Source organism: Taudactylus pleione, unplaced genomic scaffold (assembly GCF_031769625.1).
Source record: "Taudactylus pleione unplaced genomic scaffold, aTauple2 ptg000205l, whole genome shotgun sequence".
Taxonomy (NCBI): Eukaryota; Metazoa; Chordata; class Amphibia; order Anura; family Myobatrachidae; genus Taudactylus; species Taudactylus pleione.
The window spans coordinates 5,933,521-5,957,857 of record NW_028284607.1 but is presented as its reverse complement, the minus strand read 5'-3'; the positions used below and the strand labels follow the sequence as shown (position 1 = coordinate 5,957,857).

The 24,337-nt window shown below is 41.5% G+C and overlaps 2 protein-coding genes and 1 pseudogene across 6 annotated transcripts in view; 1 reads left to right on the top strand and 2 right to left on the bottom strand.

Annotated features, from left to right (window-relative positions):
- The window catches only part of GNAZ (G protein subunit alpha z), a 116,785-nt gene extending 97,903 nt beyond the window's left edge, over positions 1-18,882 (top strand). The window contains exon 3 of the mRNA XM_088477877.1: positions 16,425-18,882. Within this exon, the coding sequence (XP_088334003.1) occupies positions 16,425-16,769 (345 nt within the window). The 3' untranslated portion in view covers positions 16,770-18,882. The remainder of the gene's footprint in view (positions 1-16,424) is intronic.
- RSPH14 (radial spoke head 14 homolog) overlaps positions 1-24,337 on the bottom strand; it is a 218,354-nt gene that overhangs the window by 174,821 nt on the left and 19,196 nt on the right. For all 5 annotated transcript variants that reach the window (XM_088477881.1, XM_088477882.1, XM_088477878.1 and 2 more), the window contains exon 4: positions 22,087-22,205. In XM_088477881.1, the coding sequence (XP_088334007.1) occupies positions 22,087-22,205 (119 nt within the window). The remainder of the gene's footprint in view (positions 1-22,086; positions 22,206-24,337) is intronic.
- On the bottom strand, positions 4,269-6,427 carry LOC148518004 (asparagine--tRNA ligase, cytoplasmic-like; annotated as a pseudogene).

The window sequence follows — 24,337 nt, the reverse complement described above, 5'->3', positions numbered from 1 at the left end:
TATTCCACTTCCAGCATTGGCATTTTCAGCCGTTTTAATAATTTTTTTTGTTAAGAATTACATCATTTTCCAAATAATTTTTTTGGTTATTTATTTGAATAATGTCATTGAAAAAGGATGTTGGATATGATAATATGGGTTAATGACTATAGGTGCGTATACACACAACGATGTTAGTAACCAACGATTTTCGTTAATTTTTTTCCCTTGAAAAAGTGAACGAAAATCGTTGGTTACTAAAATAATGAACAATTTTCACCAACGATGAACGATTTTTTAATCATGCATACAGTGAATGGAAATCGTTCATCGTTTATTGTTCATTCTGCACAACATGAACGATTTTCTAAATGAAAATCGTTTGTTGGACAGTCAGAATGGACGATGAGCTACAAACGTGAACGCGCATGAACGATTATCGTTCACCTTAAAAAGATTAACGATTTTACAAACTATTTAACGATAACAACGTTGTTCTAGTTAAATCGTTCAAAAAATCGTTGTGTGTACGCACCTTATGATGGAAGATTATGAGGGGATATTACATGTGCCGCTGCGGCTCTCTGCTTGATTGGCTCTCAGGGGGTCTATTTATTAAGCAGTGTTAAGAGACAGAGTGAAAAGTGATAAGGTGCCAGCCAATCAGCTCCCAACTGCCATCTCACAGGTTGTGTTTTAAAAATGATAGTTGGGAGCTGATTGGCTGGCACCTTATCACTTTCTTATCACTTTTCACTCTGTCTCCTAACACTGCTTAGTAAATAGTCACTATCCTAGCTACCTGGACTCTGGCTGCTACGTGCAGCTACTCATCTGTTGGTAGACTCGTTACCCGACCTCAGCCTGATGGACCAATCGCAGGAGACATCCTGAGTAGCTGGCCTGCCTCAACCAAGTTCACATCCAGCATTGCAGGTTGAACTTTATTCCCACCTGCACCCTGAGTAGCTGGCCTGCCTTTACCAAGTTCACATCCAGCATTTTAAGTTCAACATTATTTCCATCTGCATCCTGAGTAGCTGGCCTGCCTCAACCAAGTCCACATCCAGCAAAGCTGCTACAGCAGTATTCCAACCTGTATCCTGAAGAGCTGGCCTGCTACTATTCAGATCTGCATCCTGTTTGTTCCTTTGCATGTCCACCTGTATCAGTTGATTGCTGGTCTTCAGGTCATCTAGTTAGTTTCCCAACAGCAGAACCTAGCACTCACCTGCATCTTTTCACCTCTGCTGTTAACTTCTACCTTGCCTGCTGCCATCACTCCAGGTATACATTCTGTGGATCCCTGGCTATTTCATGAGCTCATCAGCAAATTCAAGGGGTAACATGTAAATAGTGCAGGTACATTCATAACAGGGGATGTGAAACCGATAGAGTGAGCATGTTAATGTGTTTAAAATCATATGCAACCTAAATTATGTTGTTTGATGGGTATATCGTCCAATTCTAATTGTTTTAAATGTCACTCACCATAGGCAGATCTTTACCATTGTATGTGGAATTGCCCAGAGGTCGCCAAATTTTGGATCCTTCTTCACAAATATATTAAGGATACCCTAGGCATCTCTTTTGCCATCTCCCCCTAATGGGCCCTTTGGGACATCTCTCAGACTCCCCGACAGTCTAGACTTTCCTTGGGACATCGAATTTTATTGGACAAAATTGCTGCAGCAGGAAAGAAAACAGTTCTTTCCCAATGGGTTTCCTCAGACACTCTGACACTAACTTTATTAATGCCACAAATTTCCTACTTACTCTATATGGATTGGCTGGAAATGTCGATGAATAAAGAAAAAACAGTGGAGAAGTTTTTTGCAGTCTGGCTGCCATATGTATGTACTTTACTTTCATCTGTGAAGGAAACCCCCCACCAGGGCCGGATTAACGAGGGTGGGGGGCGACAGGGGCAGTCGTCCCGGGGCCCCCACACCTACTAGGGGTTAAAGTGGGCCGAAACGGGAGACTGAAAGAGTTCAGCCTACACCGGCCTACCTAACCTCGGCGCTGCAGGGAGGCTCCATTTGCAGGGCGCCTCCAGAGATTTTGTTACCAGCAGGCGCCCGGCTCTTGACCCGCAGCGCCAGATGGAGGCTGGAGCTAACACCTGAGCTGCAGCTATTGGCTCCCGTAGTGTGCAGTGCACTATGGGAGAGACGTCATGACCGAGGAGCGGCTAGCCGGACGGACGCGGAAACGGGGCTTAAGGTAAGTATTGTTTTTTTGTTTCGTGTAAGCGGCTTCACTACAGAGGGCACTACTACTGGAGGCATTACTATTGGGGGCACTACTACAGGGGGCATTACTACTGGCGGCATTTCAACAGGGGGCATTACCACAGGGAGCATGACTACTTGGGACACTACTAATTGGGGCATTGCATAGGGGGCACTGCATAAGTGGCACTACTACTGGGGACACTGCATAAAGGGCCCCACTACTGTGGGCACTACCACTGTGGGCACTGCCACTACTACTGGAGGCACTGCATAAGGGGCACCACTACTGGGGGCATTGCATAAGGGACACTACTGCTGTGGGCATTGTATAACAGGCACTACTACTGTGGGCATTATGTGTATTAGGGGCACTACTACTGTGGGCATTGTGTATAAGGGGCACTACTACTGTGGGCATTGTGTAACATGAATAAGGAGCACTAGTACTATGTGGTGTAATGTGTTCAGGAGCACTATCTATGGTGTAATGTGGATACGATTGCCCAACTGGTGAGTACAGGTTGAGTCTCCCATATCCAAAATGCTTGGGACCAGGGGTATATTGGATATCGGAATATTCCGTATTTTGGAATAATTGCATACCATATTGAATGTCTTAGGAATAGGGCCCAAATCTAAACACAGAATGCATTTATGATTTATATACACCTTATACACACAGCCTGAAGGTAATTTTATACAATATTTTCAATAATTTTGTGGCTCGAACAAAGTTTGTGTACATACATGAAATTCATTTATGTGTCATATACACCTTATACACACAGCCTATAGGTCATTTTATACTTAATTATTAAAAATATTGTGCCTTAAACAAAGTTTGTGTACATTGAACCATCAAAAATCAAAGTTTTCACTATTTCATTCATGCTAAAAATATTCCGTATTTCGGAATATTTGGATATGGGAGACTCAACCTGTAATATTTCATGTGGGTGCCTATATGTGTTTTTTTTTTTCTTGTGGGTGTATATTGTTTTTTTTTTTTTATGTGGAGCCCATGGATCCCATTTCACAATAAGACATAACCCCTTTAGCACTCACTAAAGGGCTTGTCCTCCTTTCAGTATTTAACAAACAGAGGTAAGCTTAGCTTATCGCAGTTTGTCAATGTACCGCTTACGAGCGATACGGTCCCCATTGCGCATATCCCCATTTCGTCCATATTTAGTAGGGGCCCCCACATGTTTTGCCCAGGGGCCCCCACAGACCTTAATCCGGCCCTGCCTTCCGCAAAGCTGTAATGTTAAACTCATGTGTAAGTACTTGGCGGTTCTCTAATAAAATATTTTGAAAAAATGTAAATATAAAATGATAGGCAACACTAGGCAAGCCTTTTTGTGGCACTAGCCATACCCACTCTGGTGGAGACCTGAGTTTGGGACCCCTTAAAAATTTTGCTATGGGGCCCACAAAATTCTAGTTGCGCCCCTGATGTTAGGTATGCGTTATGTATAGTAGTGTCCCATCCTTTTCTTTTTTTTTTTCCAGTTTCACAACTTTATTATGATCGGTCCCAGGCATATTATACATACAGTAAGTAATGGGCACGTACCCCATTGGAAGGTCTCCGTGTTGCTGTGTGGGACAGACAAAGATGAGGATTGTGTAATAATTATAAAATGGTGAATTAGCCCCTTTAATCGTGTTCAAATTGTTCATACAATTAGCTCTTTATACCTGTGTATGCATGTTGTGTTTACTGGCTGCCCCGCCATGTACAGATGTAAGAGGCAAACAAGCCTTGTGGTCCGTTAGGAACATCCATAGTAACTGGAATATTGTCACAGAGTACGGAATTATTATGAAATACAGGTATGTGTCACATGTATGAATGGGTTCAAAGAACAAATCACCTTTCTAGATAACCTGTTCTATCTTAGAAGAATGAATGTTAGACAGAATCACTTGAAATGGGTGACGTTACAAATTACGAACACATCAATTGTGAAAGTGTCCGGATAAAAGCAGCAGCAGCAGCAGGCAGGTCGGCGACTATGTCTCCTCAACCACATCATTCTTACTGATTGGAGGCGGAGGACTGTGGCATTGGGTGGGGAGAGGTTAGGGTTTACAGCGATGGACAAATCGCGGATACAGACATACGTCTCGGATGTGGTGCCTGTTCAGGATCCAGGTAAGGAATCTCTCCAAACCTAAACAGTAGCCCCCATGCGGACAGGTGCCGAATTTACGCTGATCTGTATACCAGTAATAGGGTGTAGAATCTATGCCCTCTCTCTTGTATCCTTCCAGCAGCTCCTCGCTGTCCCAGATACGCATTGGGCCTCCGACTATCTCGCCCACGTTAGGCATGAGCACGTCCACGGATTCGGTGAGACGTCTGTCCTCGGCACAGCGCTGCATGCAGAAAGACTTCATCTCGGCTGGGAAGCGGCATAGCAAGATTCATTGATGGCATCTGTCATCAGTCTCTCTTTGGAGCTTCTGGGATATCCTCCCCAAACTCAAAGTAAAGGCCCCCATACATCAGAGATGGATTGCAGCAATCGTGCAATTTGCGATCGATAGTGTATAAAAATCTGCAATGTATGGGCTTCACAGATCGCAGATTGCAACCAAAAAGTGATTGGAATTGTTTAATCAGATTGTCCAACATGTTGGATTTCACAGATCGATTGGGGCTGTAGATTGCTACTGTATGGACATGATCAGCAGATTTGCAGACCGTTTGTAGCAAAATGATGGGCCTTTCAAGATTGCCAGATCTGTGTTTGCTGCAATCGATCTGCAAATCACTGAAAAAGATCTGTAGTGTATGGGCGCAGATTGCTCGATTGAAGATTTATTGCCCGATCTTAGGATTTCCCAAATTGTTCAATTGTGGTTTTTAGATTGCTGATGTATGGGGGCCTTAAGTCCCGTCATCCTTCTTCACGTCATGTTCCTTTAGCCAGGCGATGGCCTCGGAGTAGTTCATTCTTCTGAAGGGACGTTTAGGTGGCTGGAACTCCGGATGCAGTTCCTTGACCAGTGCGGCCACCGGTGACTTTAGCGCTCTGTCCACCACATCGCAGACCAATTCTTCCAGGCGGTTCAGCAAATCCTCGAAGGTGATAAAGGGACATTCTGCCTCTATGTGAGTATATTCTGCCAAATGCCGCCGTGTTCTCGACTGCTCGGCCCGATAGGACTGTGCGATGGAGAAAGTGTCTCCCAGGGCCGGGATGCAGGTCTCCAGGTAGAGCTGGGAGGACTGCGTGAGATACGCCTCCTCCCCAAAGTAGTCCAGTTTGAAGAGAGTGGATCCACCTTCCACTTGTGTTTGAACCAAGGTCGGAGGTGTCACCTCATAGTATCCGCAGTCAAACAAATGGTTTCGGAAGCAGTTGACGACCGTGGAGCGGACTTTGAAGATTTTGGACATGTTCTCCCCCCTGATCATCATGTGACGGTTGTTTAGCTGAATGTCCATATCCGACTCTTCATTTATCACGTTATCGGCGCCACCAGCGGGGGCCAGGCCGACCAGCTCCCAGTAATCGCAGCACAGCTCGTGCCCTCCCGGGGCCTGTTTGCCTTCTGGCACCAGGTTCAGGGTTCCGTATACAGCGACGGTGCTTTCTGTAGAGAGGACAAGCCCATTGTAACACTGGCACAGGTTATCGTTCAGGACACACTGGAGGTATCCAGTCCCATCTCTTAGCACTATAAACATTAAGGTTTTTCCTTGTCTACGCAGCCTATGAACCCAGCCAAACACTTTGACTCGCTGGCCACGGTGAGCTTCCAACGCCTCAAATGTTGGCAGTTACTGGTTCTGGGAGGTTGGGGTCATTTTGGATCACTACTTTCTTGGCCTCCTCCAGGTTCTTCTCCCATCTAAGGTTGTCCTCAGCCTCTCTCTTTTCTTTGGCCTCGTTCTTCATCTGCTCCCGGTTCCACAGCTTCTTGACGTTCTTCAGCTGGGTCTTTGAGGTCACTTCCCACCTCTCATTCTCTTTCTGGGAATCCACGTAGAAGACTGGAAAGGGCTCTTTTCCTACGGTCAGCATTGCCTTTAGGACAGTTTTAAATATTTTTTCCTTGGTTCCATCCCCAGTGACGTCATCACCATCCCGATCGGAAACATACATTTCTTCGATCCTGAGCTGCGCTGTCCCTGCACTGATCTCCTCCATGTCAGTCACACACACTGCTGTCTGCTGCTGCTGCTGATGGCAGCCGGTTGCATCAGAGTGTACCATCCTTTTCAAGGTGTTATCTTGCTTAAAAAGAGTCCCTCATGTTACCAGGTACAGCGACTCTGAGCATGCTGGTAGATCAGTTGATTTACTCTTTCAGATTTGTCCTTGGGGGGGGGGGGGGGGGGGGGGGGGGGGAGAAAAAAAAAAAAAAAGGTTCTCGAACTTTCTTCAAAACTCAGAGAACTAGTAACTCATTAATGGTAGACAATACTCCAAGCACTATTTCACTATTTCTTACACTAAGGTGTCTATTTATCAAGCAGTGATAATCCTCTTTTTTTGCAAAGGAAAGGGTTATAACTGCTTATGGGATGTTTGTAATAGATCTCATATAGAGAATAAGAAACAAGGAATAAGGACAATGAAGCTCCAACTCTAGGTTGTTCTGCTGGTACGAAGGTCTACTACAAAAGGGATTTACTTTTAGGAAATATAACACTAGTAGCCAGCCATACATATCTATGCGAGTAGTTACACAATCATTACCCTAGATTCTACTCCGTGTGCACAGAAAACAAGAGGCAACTCACAAGCAGGCCAAAAGCTGGCATTACTGGAATTGTTTGGTTCATGTACTAATTAACTTGTGGCTACATGACCATGTCTAAAGAAAATGTAGCAGAACCTCACACCAACCAACCAACCAACCAACCAACCAAGTAAGCATGCCCATAATAATTCCAACACACTGAATGCCTGCCAATGCACAGCGCTGAAAGGGCTAGTAAAATCACCTATCCCTACGGTTCTCCCTCCCCCTTCCCCCAGGCCTCCACAGCTCACTTGCCACCTGTTAATTAATTTTGGTGTAGGGGCTGATAACATTTTTTTACATTCCAGTATTTCAGCAGGGGACATGCAGAACGCGTGTACTTCTCAGGGGTCCAGTTACTGTCCCCATGGTTACCAGCATCATGGCTGTGTCAGTGAGCTTCCTTCTTCTGTTGTTTTCTATGCAGTCTGGCCGCACTGATGGGTTACCTGTTACTATGGGAAATTGACTTAAGGATAATTAGAAAAATCAAGGCGTATGGGAGGAATAACAACTACATCAAGAAACTGAATGATCCTTGTTGCTGCCTGAAATGCATTAGAAAACACCACAGGCTCACTTGGAAGTTACAGTGTTAATACATTTCATTAAGTTATATACTATTTTATTTTTGTGTTTAACTGCTTAATGTGATGGTGCTGAATGCACATAGCTACAGCCCCACTTACCAAACCTCCGTTATATACAACAACTTACATTTTATTTGGGTCATACCACCAGTGTTGGCTCTTGATTTGGTGAATACACTGGGAAAATTACATCTATTTCAAATGACCCATCTCCTTTCAATAATAATAATATTATTATTAACAACAATACATCGCGCTAGCCGTACACACTGCACGATATGGTGTATGACCGTGCAATGTATAGTTCCATGCTACATGTAGCAGCATAGCGTCCTTCATTGCATCGTCCCATCTGCTGTGCAGCACTGTTGATGGGACAATGCGACGAACGATCGGGCATACACACTATACGATTTCCACAATTTATCATTCTGATTCCTGTCACAATTATATATCGCACAATATATCTTATAGTGTGTACCCAGCTTAAGGCATTTATAAATCAAGCAGTGAAAAGCTTAGTGAAGTGGACCAGTGGAGAAGTTGCTCATGGCAACCACTCAGCTTACTCGGATCTTTTTATTGGCTATCGCCTATCATGTGTTTTGGATAGCCAATATAATCAATCCGAATTTGCGGTAAAGTGGCGATAAGAACCGAGTAAAACCGAGCCTGCACATCCCTACTTTGAAGTAACATTTATTAAGTACAGTCTATAAAATAATAGGTAGACGCTGATTGGTTGCCATGGGCAACTTCTCCACTAGTCCACTTCACTAAGTTTTTTACTGCTTGATAAATAAACCACTAAGTAAGAGAGAAATGTGCTCACATGTGGTAACGTATCGGCTTTAAGAATGTGCACTTAATGCACACTTACACTGGTGGCCAAAATTGCGGACACATTTTGAAATTTGAATGTTTATCAACTTCGAATGCTTATAAAAACTGTTTCACTTCACGCAGTGCAATGATTCATATATCAAATGAAAGGAAATTTAATGCTGAATTCAACACAATAAACAGAGGTCAAATATTTGCATTACAAGGGAAGTTATGCCATGAAAACAACACTTAGGGTGAATATCCCTGTGTACATTAAAATTTCAAAAAGTGTCCGCAGTTTTTGGCTACCACTGTACATTGTCTGCTAATATAATGGAGTGCTACCTAATACACTATGCTTCGGGAAAGCTTAGCTTATGGAATACACTCTCATCAAAACTAAGACAAAGGGCAAGGTTCTGACATCTCTATTAACAGGCAGGGCCGTAACTAAGGCAGTGCGACCAGTGCCATGGCAGGGGGCACCGCAGGGCAGCGGGCGCTGTTTGGGCCTGTCAATTTTCCTGTTTATTATAATTCTCACTTAGCTTCCTCTTATTTTATCCCCAGCATCTCCTGGCCTCCCCTATCTCTTCCCTGGCCCTTTCCCATGAGGCCATGGCCCTTTTTCAGGTGCACTGCATCTTATGTCCCTATTTAAAAGGGGGGGGGGCAATGCTCTCTCTGGCACAGGGCACCAAAATGTCTAGTTACGGCTCTGTTAATAGGCTTTGTTTTTCCATAACCTGTGTGTACAGGGACTTAGGAAATAGTAAATTATTTGTTTTACAATTATTGTACTTGCTTCTTAGATCATTAAAATCCCTAACGTGGATTGGGCCGTAGCTATTGGCCTCCAGTTAATTTGTCTCACCCTCCCCCATTCTGGGCAATTCTGGTTGTTGAGACTACTCCAGTACAATTGTGAGGTGCTGTATGAAGCCTTTTTCAAAACTTTGGTCATTTGTACTGTATTTTTGAGCAGGTATTATTAAGAGGCATAGTAAGTCGCTTTCATCTCAAATATGTTATGTAGATCTAAAGTACCTTAGAATATTTATACTTATACCTTTTGACACTGTTTACATTTTTTTTTCTTACATCATGGAATCAAAACAGAATTATTTTGGATGGGTACACATCAGGCGACCCACAATGCCACGGACGACATATCATGGGATCCGTACACATTACACGATCTGGTGACCGACCTCACAATATGTCATTCACTAGCCGCCTCCAAATGAATGGGGTCGTTCATCACATTGAGCATGTACTGCAGATCTGTTGATGCAATGATCGACTCTGCGGAAGTGTACATGGGCTGACAGTGTGTACACACTGGCTGATGTCGACTATATGTCAGCCCGATCTGCCGGATCAGGCGACATATTGTCTAATGTGTACCTAGCTTTTAATGATTTTACTAAATACTATGAACCACCAAATAAAAAAAAAAACACAATTGTAAAGTTTTAAGAAAAATCAAACAATAACAAATTTGTCTACACAATCAATTATTTGGAGCCCATCTGAGTACACTTAAAGTGTTTCAATTTACATAAAAATAACGTAATGGTAGCATTACTGCCTCACAGCACTGAGGTCATGGGTTCAATTCCCACCACGGCCCTAACTGTGTGGAGTTTGTATATTCTCCCTGTGCTTGCGTGGGTTTCCTCCGGGTACTCTGGGTTCCTCCCACATTCCAAAAATATACTGGTAGGTTAATTGGCTCCCATCAAAAATTAACCCTAGTGTGTGTGTGTGCATGTGATAGGGAACATAGAGTGTAAGCTCCACTGGGGCAGGGACTGATGTGAATGGCCAACTATTCTCTGTAAAGCGCTGCGGCATATGTGTGCGCTATATAAATAACTGGTAATAAATAAATAATAAATAAATAAATCTGTTATTCCGGCATACAATATGCAATTATTGGCCCGATTCAAGGATAATTGGCCGATAATCACATGGTGTATGGCCGCGACCAATCACGGTTGAGCATGAGAAATCTTCCAACATACCTAACTGATCCAATCATCGGTCGTATGTATTGCCATGGCCAACAGACTGATATTTCCCCTGGGAAGGAAAGCAGATAATGTGGCCCATATAATGTGAAAGTGTATTGCCATGATATCTGCTGTGTTTCTGGTAAAATGTCTATCGATCTGACAGATATTTTATCTGTCAAAGTATGCCCAGCATTAGTGAGAGATTAGTGCAGAAGTTTCCAAACTCCGCCATTACAGTCCACATTTAAAGGATATCCATGCTTGAGCACAGGTTACTTAATTAGTACCTCTTCAATTTAATTTAACTATGTGGACTCAAACATGGATATCCTTAAAACCTGGACTGTAATGGTGGAGTTTGGGAACCTCTGGGCATTTCAAGACAAGGATTTCATCATGAAAATCAAAGAATATTCAAAGCAAAATTTTGCACAAGGCTAACATTGTACATAATGCCCAAAACTCTATCCCTAACATGCAAACACATAGCTATATTTCTATTTTAAGAGGGTCAGTTTCCAAACCATTCACAACCAAGCATGACTCGGTTCAAACCTTTCAACCCAGCCATTTACATGATCAGACTAAACCTCTGGACTATCCAGCAGCTATGGACAACATGTCCGAGTAAGAAATGTCAGTGGTTATTATGGCATGCTACAAAATCAGAGTCCAAGATTGGACTGTCTCAAATCCCTTTCATTGCTGGTAATGTAGATTTTACTTTCCCAGCAGTGAAAGGCTTCATCAGAGCATGTGATATAGCAGGATATAGAAAACTCTTGAAAGAAAACCTGCTGCAGCATGAGACCTAGGACGTAACAGAATGATATTCCAGCTGGACAACGACCCAGGGCATATTGCAAAAGCCTCATTGTATTGACTTGAATATTTTAGAAAAATAAACCAATTTTTTTTTTAGAGTTATCCAGTGAAACTGCAGAGCTCAAGCCCATGAAGAATCTGAGGAGTAATGGTCCCCATACAAATAATTAGTGTTCCAGCAATATTGCAAGAGCAGAGTTTAAAGGTCCCATACACTAGCGACGGATCGCTGCATTCCTGGAATGCTGGGTTGCAGGATCGATGAAAAACAACATGTTGGATTTCACTGATTTGCTGATCAAGATCAAAATATGATCGTGATTTGCAAATGGGTGAAATTTAACATGGAGAATTTCACCGAGCCTCCGACAGATTGCGGAACACCGATAGCCGCCGGTCTGCATTTCTGGCCGGCAGATCAGTGTTTCCGATCCAATCACAGGATCTGGCAATCCGTCAGTAGGTGTATGGGGGTCTTTAGTAGATGCTTTAAAAAATACATTCACAGCTGTAACTACTGCTAGAAGTGCTTCTACCATACTTCTGCAATCAGTTATTGTCTATATTTTATTAGCAATTAATTGACAAAAACTTTGAATTGTTTTATTTACCATTGCATTGTACTGAATCCAATTTGATTTATGAAAATAAAATGTGGTGGACACTTCTTATTGCTACTGTACAAATTGCAGCAACTAATAGGTGTCTATGTCTTTGAAACAGGCAAAGGATTTAAATTTAAAGCCCTATAATAGTTATAATAATTATTACAAGGCTCAGTAATAATTTGTTTTTAGGAAAAGATTTATCCGATATCTGTTAGCCAGGTTTGTCCTTTCATGCTGCCATCTGGCACAAATGAATATTGAACTGATGCAAATGTTCAGGTGCCAGGTTATATTGCAATGAAAGCATGTGTGCCCACAGAGGACCCCTACACATCCACTGATTTCAGGAATTATTACTCCACCTACTTTTTTTGTTATACACAATACTAGACATCAGACCAAATGTTTATTGTAAAGAGCAATACAGCACAATAACTCTATACAGGGGAAGAACAGTGCATTGCTGTGTCGCATAGCAAAATTTGGACAGGGGTCTGGGCAAAGCTATTGTAGCCTCCCGAGCCCCATTGTCTACACTCAAAAGAACATAGCAGCAGTTTCTTCTGCTCGGGATCAGAAGAGGTGCCCAGCCTGAGTTTTTTAGAACAGAGCATGGAGTGGGTAACCTGGCATTTGCAGACCCATCACACCTCAGGACCTCATAGCAACCTCACTCCATGTAGTTCAGCCACTCACTCTGTATTTTTCTATAGCTCCTCATTCCCTCTACATCTCACTGAGTAGGTTTTTAATAACCAGACATGTACTCAGAAGAGTCTGTTACAATAGTCATGATAAGTCAAATATTGTAATCACCAGTACAAGTGACTCTGCTACTATACAGTATTTACAAGTCTTCAATGATCATTCTGCAAATGAATCCACGTGTATTAATCATTATGCAGAACAACTTTCAAGTTTTCACTGTTTCCCATATTTTCCTTAATAGATCTAAAATTACTTTAAATTATTAAAAAAGAACAAAAACTAAATCTGTTTTGATATGTTGTTAAATGTAAATTGTAATAGATATGTCAAAACAGTTTGGTATAGTCAAAATAAAAAATGAATATGGGTTGCTGAGTGTATGCTGTCATATTGCTGCTATGTTGTGAAAAGCCGTCCCACATTGCAGGTCTGCCAGTGTAAATATAAGTGTCACGGCTCGTTTCTCAAGCAGCCCCACGTCAATAGTCAACTCGAACTGAGTGCTGCACCACATACTGCCATATTCTATTCTGGGTTAGACATTTTTTGTTATCTGGCAGTAGCAGGAAGCCACAACCCGGCTACCTATGGGAGGGGGTATGATAGCATGAGGAAGTGGACCTACAAGGCTTATTTGCAGCTGGACCCCTGTACACTATATCTTCATTAAAATTTAATTACTACATATGTTACTCTTTTTTTATAACAAATTTAAGGTAAATAAATAATGCAGCAACATGGGATTTTCTTTGATCTCAGCATAACGACAGAGCAATGCCCACTTTGAAGAAAACCATAATGGCAGCTCACAGTCAGCAAAGCTGGGCTACAGCTAGTTACTATCTATTTATAACTTTCCATGGCTTGATTCATTTCTATGTACAGTCCATGGGGTTATGAGAATTGTATGTTTACTTCAAAAATACATATCTTTTAATTGTTAAAATAAAATAAGAGCTATATATTTAAATAAGAGTTATATATGCCTTCTTATGAAGCTTCTTGACTTTTACTCACACTTGGTATATTTGTATTAAGCTTCATACACTGCATCCTTATGTATCCTTTCTATTTTCTTGAACATTTTTCTTTTTTTTACCCTCTGTTGCGTCCTGCATAGAGCACACACAGAGAGGAAGCAGCAGTATATATTATTCTGCCATAGGGACTATACATCCCTATGGTGACATGCAGCTTATGTTTCCATGGGACAATGCACCAAAACTCAGGTGAATGAGCCATTTGTGTACATGGGAGCTTTTTTGGAATTGGTCAGTGGTCTGTTTTCCTTGTTACTTTTAATTTACAAAAAATTGCAGTTAATGTTCGTCTATGAAATATTTTACTTCAAATAGCCAAGGACTGTTTGACCTTTGTTACCTCTTTGATGATTTTTTTTTATTGATCTCAAGCATGTTGCATTTTTCAATTGTTTACAATGGATGAAGGACCCAAACAGTTATGTTTTCCCCAATATTCAATATGCTTTTCATATGTTAACAAGACTTCTAGTTGGAAATGAAATTTGGACAAATGCTGGTGATGTGCTGTCATAGCAGAGTGGGAACGCTTGTAACGGCAGCACACTGCGACTGAAACATCCCCTAGGTAAATATTAGCTGCCCATCATGACCCAACATCTATCCATACTGTATTAAAAATGACCCCTAAAACACTTCTATGCACATACAGTGATGGGCAACCTGAAACTTTAAGCGCTGCATGTCCAGTCCAACAATTTTCAAAATGGCTGCACATTTCCCTTAATTCCAGTAATGAAATGACAGCTGCAATACTACCTTGACACCTCCACATCATGCATCTCAAAATGCCCCCACATAACACTCAGACCTCTCAGCTGCCATACAATCACCCCTCATGGCCTCAGATACTTAAAGGCCTCAGATACCACAAAGCCATCCCAATTGCCACTCAGACTTTCCATATGCCACTCAAAGCTCCCACATGTTCCTAAAAGCTCCCAGGTGCCATTCGGAGGTCCCCACATATACCTAAATGTCCCAATTTAGACAGGACACTTCCAATTTGAGTCTGCTGTTTCACCAAACAGCACTCTCCCGATTGCAGGATAGTTGGTAGGTGTCTTTCCTGCAGTACTGAAGGTATGTTTTTAGGGGATAAAAGGGGTCTGAACACACACTGATGTTGCATGAGAACGCCCGTGCCAGTTGGATGCAGTATGTAAACAATACCCATATTCTTAAAGTTGGAAGGTATGCCTACAGAGCTCCCGGCATGAGTCCACTGGTTAATCTAGATATCGAATTAAAACACGAACGGTACTTAACCTAAGTCCAAAGGCTGCAGAGGAAGGAGAAAGGCTACATGGTGCAGAATACACTACAGTGCCACTTCCTCCTCCTATGGTGTGCTAGGTGACCTCCCTGTGTTGTGCAGAGGAGGTAACATGATGTGGAAGCACAGAGCCTGCAGTGAAGGCCTGAGGGGCAGTCTGTTGCACACTCAAACCAACCAGATCTATGCTATTTGGTCCAATTTGTACGTGGGTTACTTGAGTTTCAGAACTTGATTTTGTAAGTTTTAACAGACGTAAACATTCTACACTTGGAACAGTTTTCACAAATGTCCCCCAATAGATTTTATCAAGGTATGGGAACTTTGCCATCCATAATATTTCATTTTTGAATAGCATATTTATAATATATAACATAGTATATTATATATACAGTATATTAACAAAATGTTATATAAATATTGAGGCCTTGCAGTATGATCACAGTGTTATAACCCCACACATGTGTATAGCATTACTCTTTATATATGACAAACCCTACCCATTTTATTCTATATACGAATAGACATGTTCTGCAGATGAGGATTAAGGAACTACTCAACCTATAATACATAATGGTTTATGTAAAAGATGTACTAATAACGTTCTAGGAGCTTATAGGCACAGAACATATTAAAGCTAAAGTTGTGAATGTGTAGGGGGAAGATATTTCCCTACACACAGTAGACTTCCTCACAGTCATCCTATCAGATGACAGTGTAGCTATCCTCTATGAAGCTTTCCATACAGAGATCTGCTGCCCAGCCCAGGAGCCAAGAGACTGGACAACTGTCCGGTTATACTACATACGGTGACTGTACACAAATACGGCCAGCAGCCTCCTTCTGATCGCAGTCGACATTGCGACCGATAATACCATTATTTTCAAAATCAACATTATCGAACATCATAGCTGATTTGGGACAACATATGTTCCAATACTGGGACAATTGTATTATAAAATCACTATTGTGGCAGACTACAAAGAAAAGCTCTGCCGTTATCATTATTCTTTTGGTTTATTAATTTAGGCTGTTTTTTTTTAATTATTTATAATTCAGCAGTGTCATCTGACTACTATGACAACCACAGTCACATGGCACAGGATGTAGTAAACAGTTAAATTGTTCCTCTCCTTCTCCAGCCTCTGCCATGCCATGACATGCTGAGAGCTATGAGTCTGTGTGTGACTGGCAGCCATGCTGGTCTCTCATCCAGAGAGACTTTAAACATGACATAATGATTTGTAGGAGGACGACTAAGAAAATGTATATCAGATGCATGCTTAAAAAGGTTCTTAACTTGATACTGAAATGAAAAAATATATATATTGTGTAATTTGGGATCATTGCTTCAAGCTGTGGCAACTTTTATACATGCATTACATAAATGTTTTTAGCAGCTCTTTTGTGTAAGGCCACTTTTATTCTATTTTTTGGTGTCCTTTAACTCATGCAGATAACTTGCTGCTCAACTTTATACGTAATCTTTACTGGTTTATTGTTGCCTGCGACCATTGGCTACGATTTTGTGCCTAATCTAATTTTCTTCTTAAACAGAGCCGCATGGCAGAAAGCCTTCGCTTGTTTGACTCCATCTGCAACAACAACTGGTTCATCAACACTTCTCTAATTCTCTTCCTCAACAAGAAGGACCTCTTAGCTGAAAAGATCCGACGCATCCCACTCACCGTCTGCTTTCCCGACTATAAGGGACAGAACACGTATGAGGAAGCAGCAGTCTATATCCAGCGTCAGTTTGAGGACTTAAATCGCAACAAGGAGACCAAGGAGATTTATTCACACTTCACCTGTGCTACGGACACCAGCAACATTCAGTTTGTATTTGACGCAGTGACAGATGTTATTATCCAGAACAATCTGAAATACATTGGCCTGTGCTAAGTGTTTACACTGGAGCCTGTACAGGAAATAGGGCACATCCTTAACCCTGAGACCATGTGCCAGGGGAATAAAGTAAACACTAATATAGGGGTGAGGCTATTAAACACAGAAGTTCCCCACCTACAGCACTGAAAGTCCAGAGTGAACCCCTCACCCACACAAACTTCATTTTCACGGGGAAGGAGATCATGGCTGGATGTCTTCAGGTTGATAAGGTGTCCAGGAAAATGATGTATGTATTTGCTCCCTGTATCAAGTATGTGAGGTGTGCGTGTGTTGTATGTTGTTCTGTTTGTGTCTGACTGGTGTCTGATGTGGTAAACCTATGAAGATCTCTGGATTTATGTGACATTTTCTGGTTGCCCAGGAGGATCTAAGATGTGTCAGCTAAGGAGCTGTCACTGTAGTCGCTGGGTTCTGTCAGAAAGGATCCTTTGTTGCCAGCACCGAACAAACAAAAAATAAAACAATCATGAATTATTCCAGCTATGTCTGGCACCTACTGTATGTGCCAAAGCTACACAGGGTTCAATATTTTACTGTTGTGCATTTGCGACACTTAGCTGCGTAATAAGATTTTTTTAAAGTAACATTTGGTGCATAAATGCAGCTATAGCTGCACAGAAAGCAAACAAATCAATGTTCTCGATCATGTACATTTACTTCATAGTGAAATGGAATTATGCAAAGCAATGTGAATTTATTACCATCCTTCTCACAAACAGTAGAAATATTCCCTAAACTCATATTAAAGTGTTTTTATTTTTCACAGCTAATACGATAGCTACATTTATCCTTTATACAGGGAACGTCCGTGGCATTCTGCAGATTCAAACAACAGAGAGTAGAGATTTCAACAGTACAAAATGGCATTGCTGGAACAAGCAGCAACTGTAGTATGATGTATAGATAGTATATAATATTACATACTATTAAATGTTAATATAAAGTATAAAATTTGAAGGGCTTTGTACATCCAACTGAAAGCCTCTTGAGGTTTTTTTTTTTTAAGGTCAGGCTTACTCCTCATTGTAGATTACAATACAATTACTGATCTATGTAGAACACATAACTTACATTATTTATGTCTTATCGCCACTAGGAGTATGATACATCTCCCATCTAAACTAATGACCCTGTTCTGCAGCTGCTTACTGCTGCAACTGAACAACAGTATTAGTATACAAACTTTAGTAACTACAAAATGTTTCTCTATAACCCTGAAAGTTACTACCATGTTTTGTAGGCTACCCAACAGTGTATCTGCAACATATGAGCCTGTCATTTGCCATCTGTGCTTGGCTATAAAGGTAATACCCATCTAGCCTCCTCCACCAAATCTGATGCAAAAATGGCGCTGAACGGGCTTCAGCTGCAGGCTTTCCACACTAACATAACTGTTGAGGACCGTTCTCCTGCAAAGTCCTGCACTATTTTTCAAAAAGAAAAAAAAAAAACCATGACATTTTTAGGACATTTTAAAAAAGTGCTCGACTATTTTTATTTGTTAAGAAAAAAAAAAAAAGAGAAAAAACACTGGAAAAAAGAGAAAACACTGGCTATTTATTTTGCAAAAAAAAAAAAATGAAAAGAAAACTTTCTGCTTCTGAGTATTTTACATTTGTGTTAAAAATAAACTGTGTGGAGAGGAATTTTTTTTTTTAAACCTACAACATTACTAAGGAGGCGTCAGTGGAGCAATATGAACAATAACTCAGTGTGATAATCTATAGGCCCATCATATGGAAGCAAAGTTCCTCTATTTTCTGGCAGTAGGGTTGCTAATTCTGGATGCTTGTGGGAAGTCTGTGTGTAAATAAGTTGAGGCCATGTAAAGCACATCCACTTGGTATGTTAATTCCTCTCCTTCCAGCTTCATGTGTAACTCAAGTCACACAGTGTCCTCCTGAAAACATAGCACCCCTAAAAAAGTGTATGACTCCTCTGCCAAGGGCTTAAATCCTCAGGGTCCGCGAGGCCTGCAACACACTATGTACCTGTTACATGGCGTTGCCCAGAGTGCCTTGCAGGCTTCTTTGCCCCTGAAGACTGACACTACAATCTCAGAATGAAATCTCTACTGGCGAAAGGGAAATAAAGATTCTGAACGGTTCGTCTTGTGTTGTCTTCTCTTACGGGATGGGGAATCTGTCTTTGTCTATACATAATGTTGATTGCGGTATGATAGTGCTACTATCCTAACTGGCACTTTTAAATGTCACTATAACATGCGTGAGAATATCTTTGATACACGTAAATTACAATTGTGAAAGTGATAAGAATCTTTGCTTTAATGGTGATGTTGAGCGTGTTGCAAGTAGACTTTCTTTTAAGAATAATGATGATGCTGTTGCACTATATCTTTGGTGTAAGGATGACTATAGGTGTGTGTAAGTATGTGAACTCCAAATGATGCTAGTAAGCGTGTTGCACTAATGCTGTGGTCTATCAGCGATGGTGAACATGTAGCACTAAATCTGTAGTATAAGGATGACTGTGCATTATAAACTCAATCTGTAAAGATGCCCATCCACTAGAAGACATGAAAAAGACTGCATGATTACGACATTGTAATTGTGCTGTAGTTTCTATGTCTGTGATGAGCCTGCACTGAACGAGCAGTCAGTCAGTGTAGGCACATCAATCATCTCCTAACATGCTCAACCTGATGTTATCATCAGGTTGTCCAGCATGTTTGCCCGATGATAGATGTCTAAACGACCAGCGGAAGCGCGCATCACTGGTCATTTTAGACATTTTTGCAAACGATTTACGAACGATTGAACGATAACGATATTGTTCAATCGCTCAATTAAATAGTTTAGTGGATGGGCACCTTAAGAATAAATGTAAGCGTGTTGCAGAGTGATGGTAAATATTTTTCACTCAGGGAGGTATTCATGAAAGCTTGGAGAGAGAGAAAATTGTGAGAGATAAAGTACCAACCAATATTGGTACTTTATCTCTCACAATTTTCTCTCTCTCCAAGCTTTCATGAATAAACCCCTCAATCTCTTGTCTACGAATGATTGTAAGCATTATAAATTATGTATATGGTCCAAGAATAATGATGAACGTGTAGCCTAAATATGTGGTGTAAGAATGATTACAAGCATTTTGCACTAAGTCTCTGATCGAAGAATGATTGTGGGCGTTATAAATTATATATATGTTCTAAGAATGATGGTAAGCAGCTTGCACTAATTTTCTGGTCTAAGAATGATGGTAATTGATCATAAGAATAACGGTAAGTAACCTATCTCTGATCTAAGGGCCGGAATCATTACGCATCGCTATTGAAATCGCAGCTGTGATTACGCACGCAGTTCTGCTGCAACAATATGCTAATGTTTGCAACTGCTCAGCCAGCATAGAGACCCACACTACTGCTTCCTCACATCCGTAAGACCTCACAGTCCTGCGTATACATCGGTAACATTGGCCCCTCGTGTACAATGACAGCAGGTCTGACCTGTCTCAGAAATTGCAAGTCTCATCGCACGCAGTGAGTACACAAGCTGTATGCCGTCGCAGTGGCTAATTTATGCACGCACAGGAAACTGTGTTCAAATGGAAAGGCACGCCTGCGTTTCTCCGACCACTTCCCCGTCACCGCCCCCAAACGCAGACATTCCGTCACTCACTCTGCGATGGCTTTGTATCTGCGTACGTGATCGTAGTGCGAATGCAAGGCTGACCTGCGCACTTGCATGGCCGTGCATATGCATGCACAGTACGCACCATCGTCCAATCTGCGTACGCTTTACAATTGTGATCCGTGAGGCCCTAAGAATGATGATAAGGATGAAGTAGTATGTGTTTGTGTAAATAATTATGGTACATGTGTTGTAGTAGTCTTTGTTCTAAGCATTATAGTGTTTCCAGCATCACTCAATTCCCATTGGTGTACGCAGGATCCCTCCGAACAATCTGCAACAAATTTCTTAGCTTATTTTCCCTTGTACCCCAGAGACGTGCCTAGGAAATTTGCAAATATTGCCTACCGTGTTAAACGGTAGTGTGTCCTGCCAGACATTGTGGTGATGTTCAGCAGCACACTGCCAAAAATTGAATATGCCCCTAAAAATGATGGTAAACATTATGCAGTCAGTATCTGCTCTCTTAGAAACATGGTAAGATCATTGCAGTGGCATCAATTTTCAATGAGTAATGGTAGGTGTCAGGGTCGGACTGGGCCTCTTGATCAGCTCTCGGGCAAAAGGGGCATATCCTCGCCTCACATGGGTGTGGCCTCACCTCGTAGGGGGTGTGGTTTAATATAACTGGGGCATGCCAGTTAAGGGGACCTGATCTAGCCGCACACCCCCGTCTATCAGTATCCCGGCCGAGCAGTGCACTGGGAGGCGGAACTGGGAGGTAAAGTTTCAGATCAGACTGGCCCATCGGGCCTTCTGGCATTTGCCAGAACTGCCAGATAGCCAGTCCATCCCTGGTAGTAGTTTTGTGGTTCCGTGTTCTCAGAATGATGGTGATCACATTGCAGTAACAGTCATTACTATGGAAATTATGGTAAGTTTGTTGTAGTGTGTCACAGTTCTAAGAATTTTTCAAGCACAAACTATGGGAAAGGTACAAGTATAAAATGCCCATGTTCAAATATATGCCTTATTGGCTTCCTTAGGAGACACAGATACACATGCACACACTGTTACAGTGTCTGGCACTTGTCCCAGTGCCCCTTTGTCACTCATGTCACACAGAAACAGATGGAATATTATTACTGATAAATCATAAGCCACTGAATGCCAAGTCTCCACAGACTTAGCCACATAGGCAGACAGATGTCAGGCAATCATGCCACCTAGTGGGAACATCCTGCCACTGCTCCTACAGGTCATGTTCTAAACTGCTGAAATCAATCTACTTACATTAGGCATTGTGTAGGACTGCAGCTATATTGTCAGTGTAACTACAGTAAAAGCATTGTGCCGTAGTGGAAAAGCTACAGCAATCATTTCATTTGGAGAATACATTTACACTCACACTGATATATAAAATAGTTTCCTACAGTATCCTGCTTGTTTTATTGCAAATTATGTAATAAAATGGATATATCTGCATTACAGCATTAACTCCAAGAGCTGAACAGTTTAATACAATGTAAATATGATATAAGCAAAATACATTGAGGGATAGTTTTGAAAACTGGTATAAAGGGAAAAAAGGTGAAGTTTTTCACCACAGCCAAAAATCATCCAGCTGTCTGCTTTTTAAAGTGCCTAGACAAATAGCAGTTAAAATTATAAAATTATATTGGTTCCTATAGTCAACAGCTATATATATAATAAGTACATACCAGCTGGTAGCTCAGACAGCACCTGAAATGTCTGATGCATGTTCATCCGACAGATATCAACAGGATCATCAAGGAGACGGGACAGGGTGATAATAACGTCACTTGTCAAGATCCCTTCCCTGAAATAAAATAAGGGAAATCAATGAACATTTCATCCTTGGAGATTGATTCTGTCAATATTTTGGAGAAGTACATCAGAATATATTTAAGGCCAAATTAAATGTTTTGCATTAAGAGACGAGCTATGGTAAGTAAGGGTCGCATCAGTACTAAACATTGGTTGCCAAGTTCTAGATGTCACTAAAACTGATCTGAAAAATGGAATTAATGCTCATGGTATGCATTACTTTTCTTTTAAATAAGAACTGTATCATGTCATTCTTCTTATTACTATTCCTTTATGCAAGCCCTTGTAGACGCTTGTATGGAGCAGTGTTGGATCTTGATAATTTTTGGCTAAGTGTAACCTGGAGTCACCTAATTGTGGTTATACATGGCTGATGTCAGGCCAGTGTTTCCTATCTGGACAGAAATATGCAGTATTCTGAAGTTCCTGTATTGATACAAGGATGGAAATTCCCAGTTTCCTTGTCACACGAGAATGCTTCACAGCGCAGTATGCATTGTTTTTGCAGATCAAGCGTTTCTCAATGAGTAATGGAAACATTCCTACTGAGAGCTTGGTGTCTCTACAGGAAATTCAGCATGGAAGCTTTCTTATGGCTAGAAAAACATGGCACAGTAAAATGCCTGTCTGACACTACCTGAAGCCTGCAAAACATTCAAACTAAAATAACAAACATTCCTGCACTATTAAAGATAATATGTATTATTCACGTGAACTATAACAGCATTTACTGTATATTACAGCAATAACAAGTATGAGTTGGTTAATGCAAAATAGTAATAAACCTACAAGCCAGCTACAAATCTGTCCCATCCTTTAGATCAGTGTTTCCTAACCTCGGTCCTCAAGGCACACTACCAGTCCAGGTTTTAGTTATATCCATATTTCAGCACAAATGGTTAAATCAAAATGACTGAGGTACTAATTAAGACACCTGTGCTCCAATATGGCTATCCTTAAAACCTGGACTGTTAGCGTGCCTTGAGGACCGTGGTTGGGAACCCCTGCTTTAGATCTTAATTCTCCCAATAGAATGCTAGGATCTGGTACGTAACTTTCTTGTTACCTCTCCTCAGACACAAGTGGAGAACTTCTCTAGAGCTGCATCTCTGCCTGCAACACACCACCAAATCTCCACGGTTTGATCCTTAAAACAGTCACTGCAAAGCTTTGGTAAATCCCACCCTGGCTTATCTTCCAGTCCTCACCTGTGCTTTTTCCAACCAGCCATCTCATATATCTCACACCCCAAGTATCTTGTGTCCTTTAGCTCTGATGTGCAGGCCTGGGCCATATTTGGTTTGGTTTGATTTGCATGTAACACAGAGTTGTACTGAAAATTTAACAATTTGCAATTATGTAAACAAGGATGTGTTGTGTGCAGAGTGCGATGCACCCACTTGTTAAGGGTGGGCATGCCTAGCACATACCAGCAGTGCCCCTAATTTATTAGCAGCACCATAGAACTTACCAGCATGTACAATCAGTGCTCAGTCCATTATGCAGCATATTACGCAATGCAATGCTTAACATATGGGCCGTATTCAATTAGCGGCGGAAAGCTGTTTTTTGTGTAAAAGTTTCGCCGGTGACGTCATTTTCGCCAGCGGAAACGCAATGCAATGTACCCGGCGGAAAAGTTTGTCTATGAATAGCTGGCGGAAAAAAGTGCAGAATTGCGGCTTTGGGGTGCAAATGTGGGGAAACCACCCTGCACCCTTAGGACAGATCCCCAAAGGTAAACTGCGTCAAAAAAATCCAAAAAAAGAATTAAAGAACACCCCAAAAAATACTTTGAAAAAAGGGGGCGAAAAACTTCAAAGTTGGGGTACAAACTTAAAAACTAGTGAAATAGACTTTGGGACGGTCTGCAACTATGGGGGAGGAGTTTTTTATTGCAGGTGCTTGCTGAAGGTGCGTTTTTAACGCTTTTTAAGACCACACTTTAGCAATTTTTAACCATGCTTGCACCATTTTCATGTACCCCAAATTTGCTGGGACTAGTTATTTTTGCTCCAAAAAATGGCAAAAAGCTATTCTTCACCACTTGTGCAAAGACGCAAAATAGCACCATTTGAGAGCATTTAAGCACCTCAAATACCTCCAGCAGGGCTATTCGGGGGT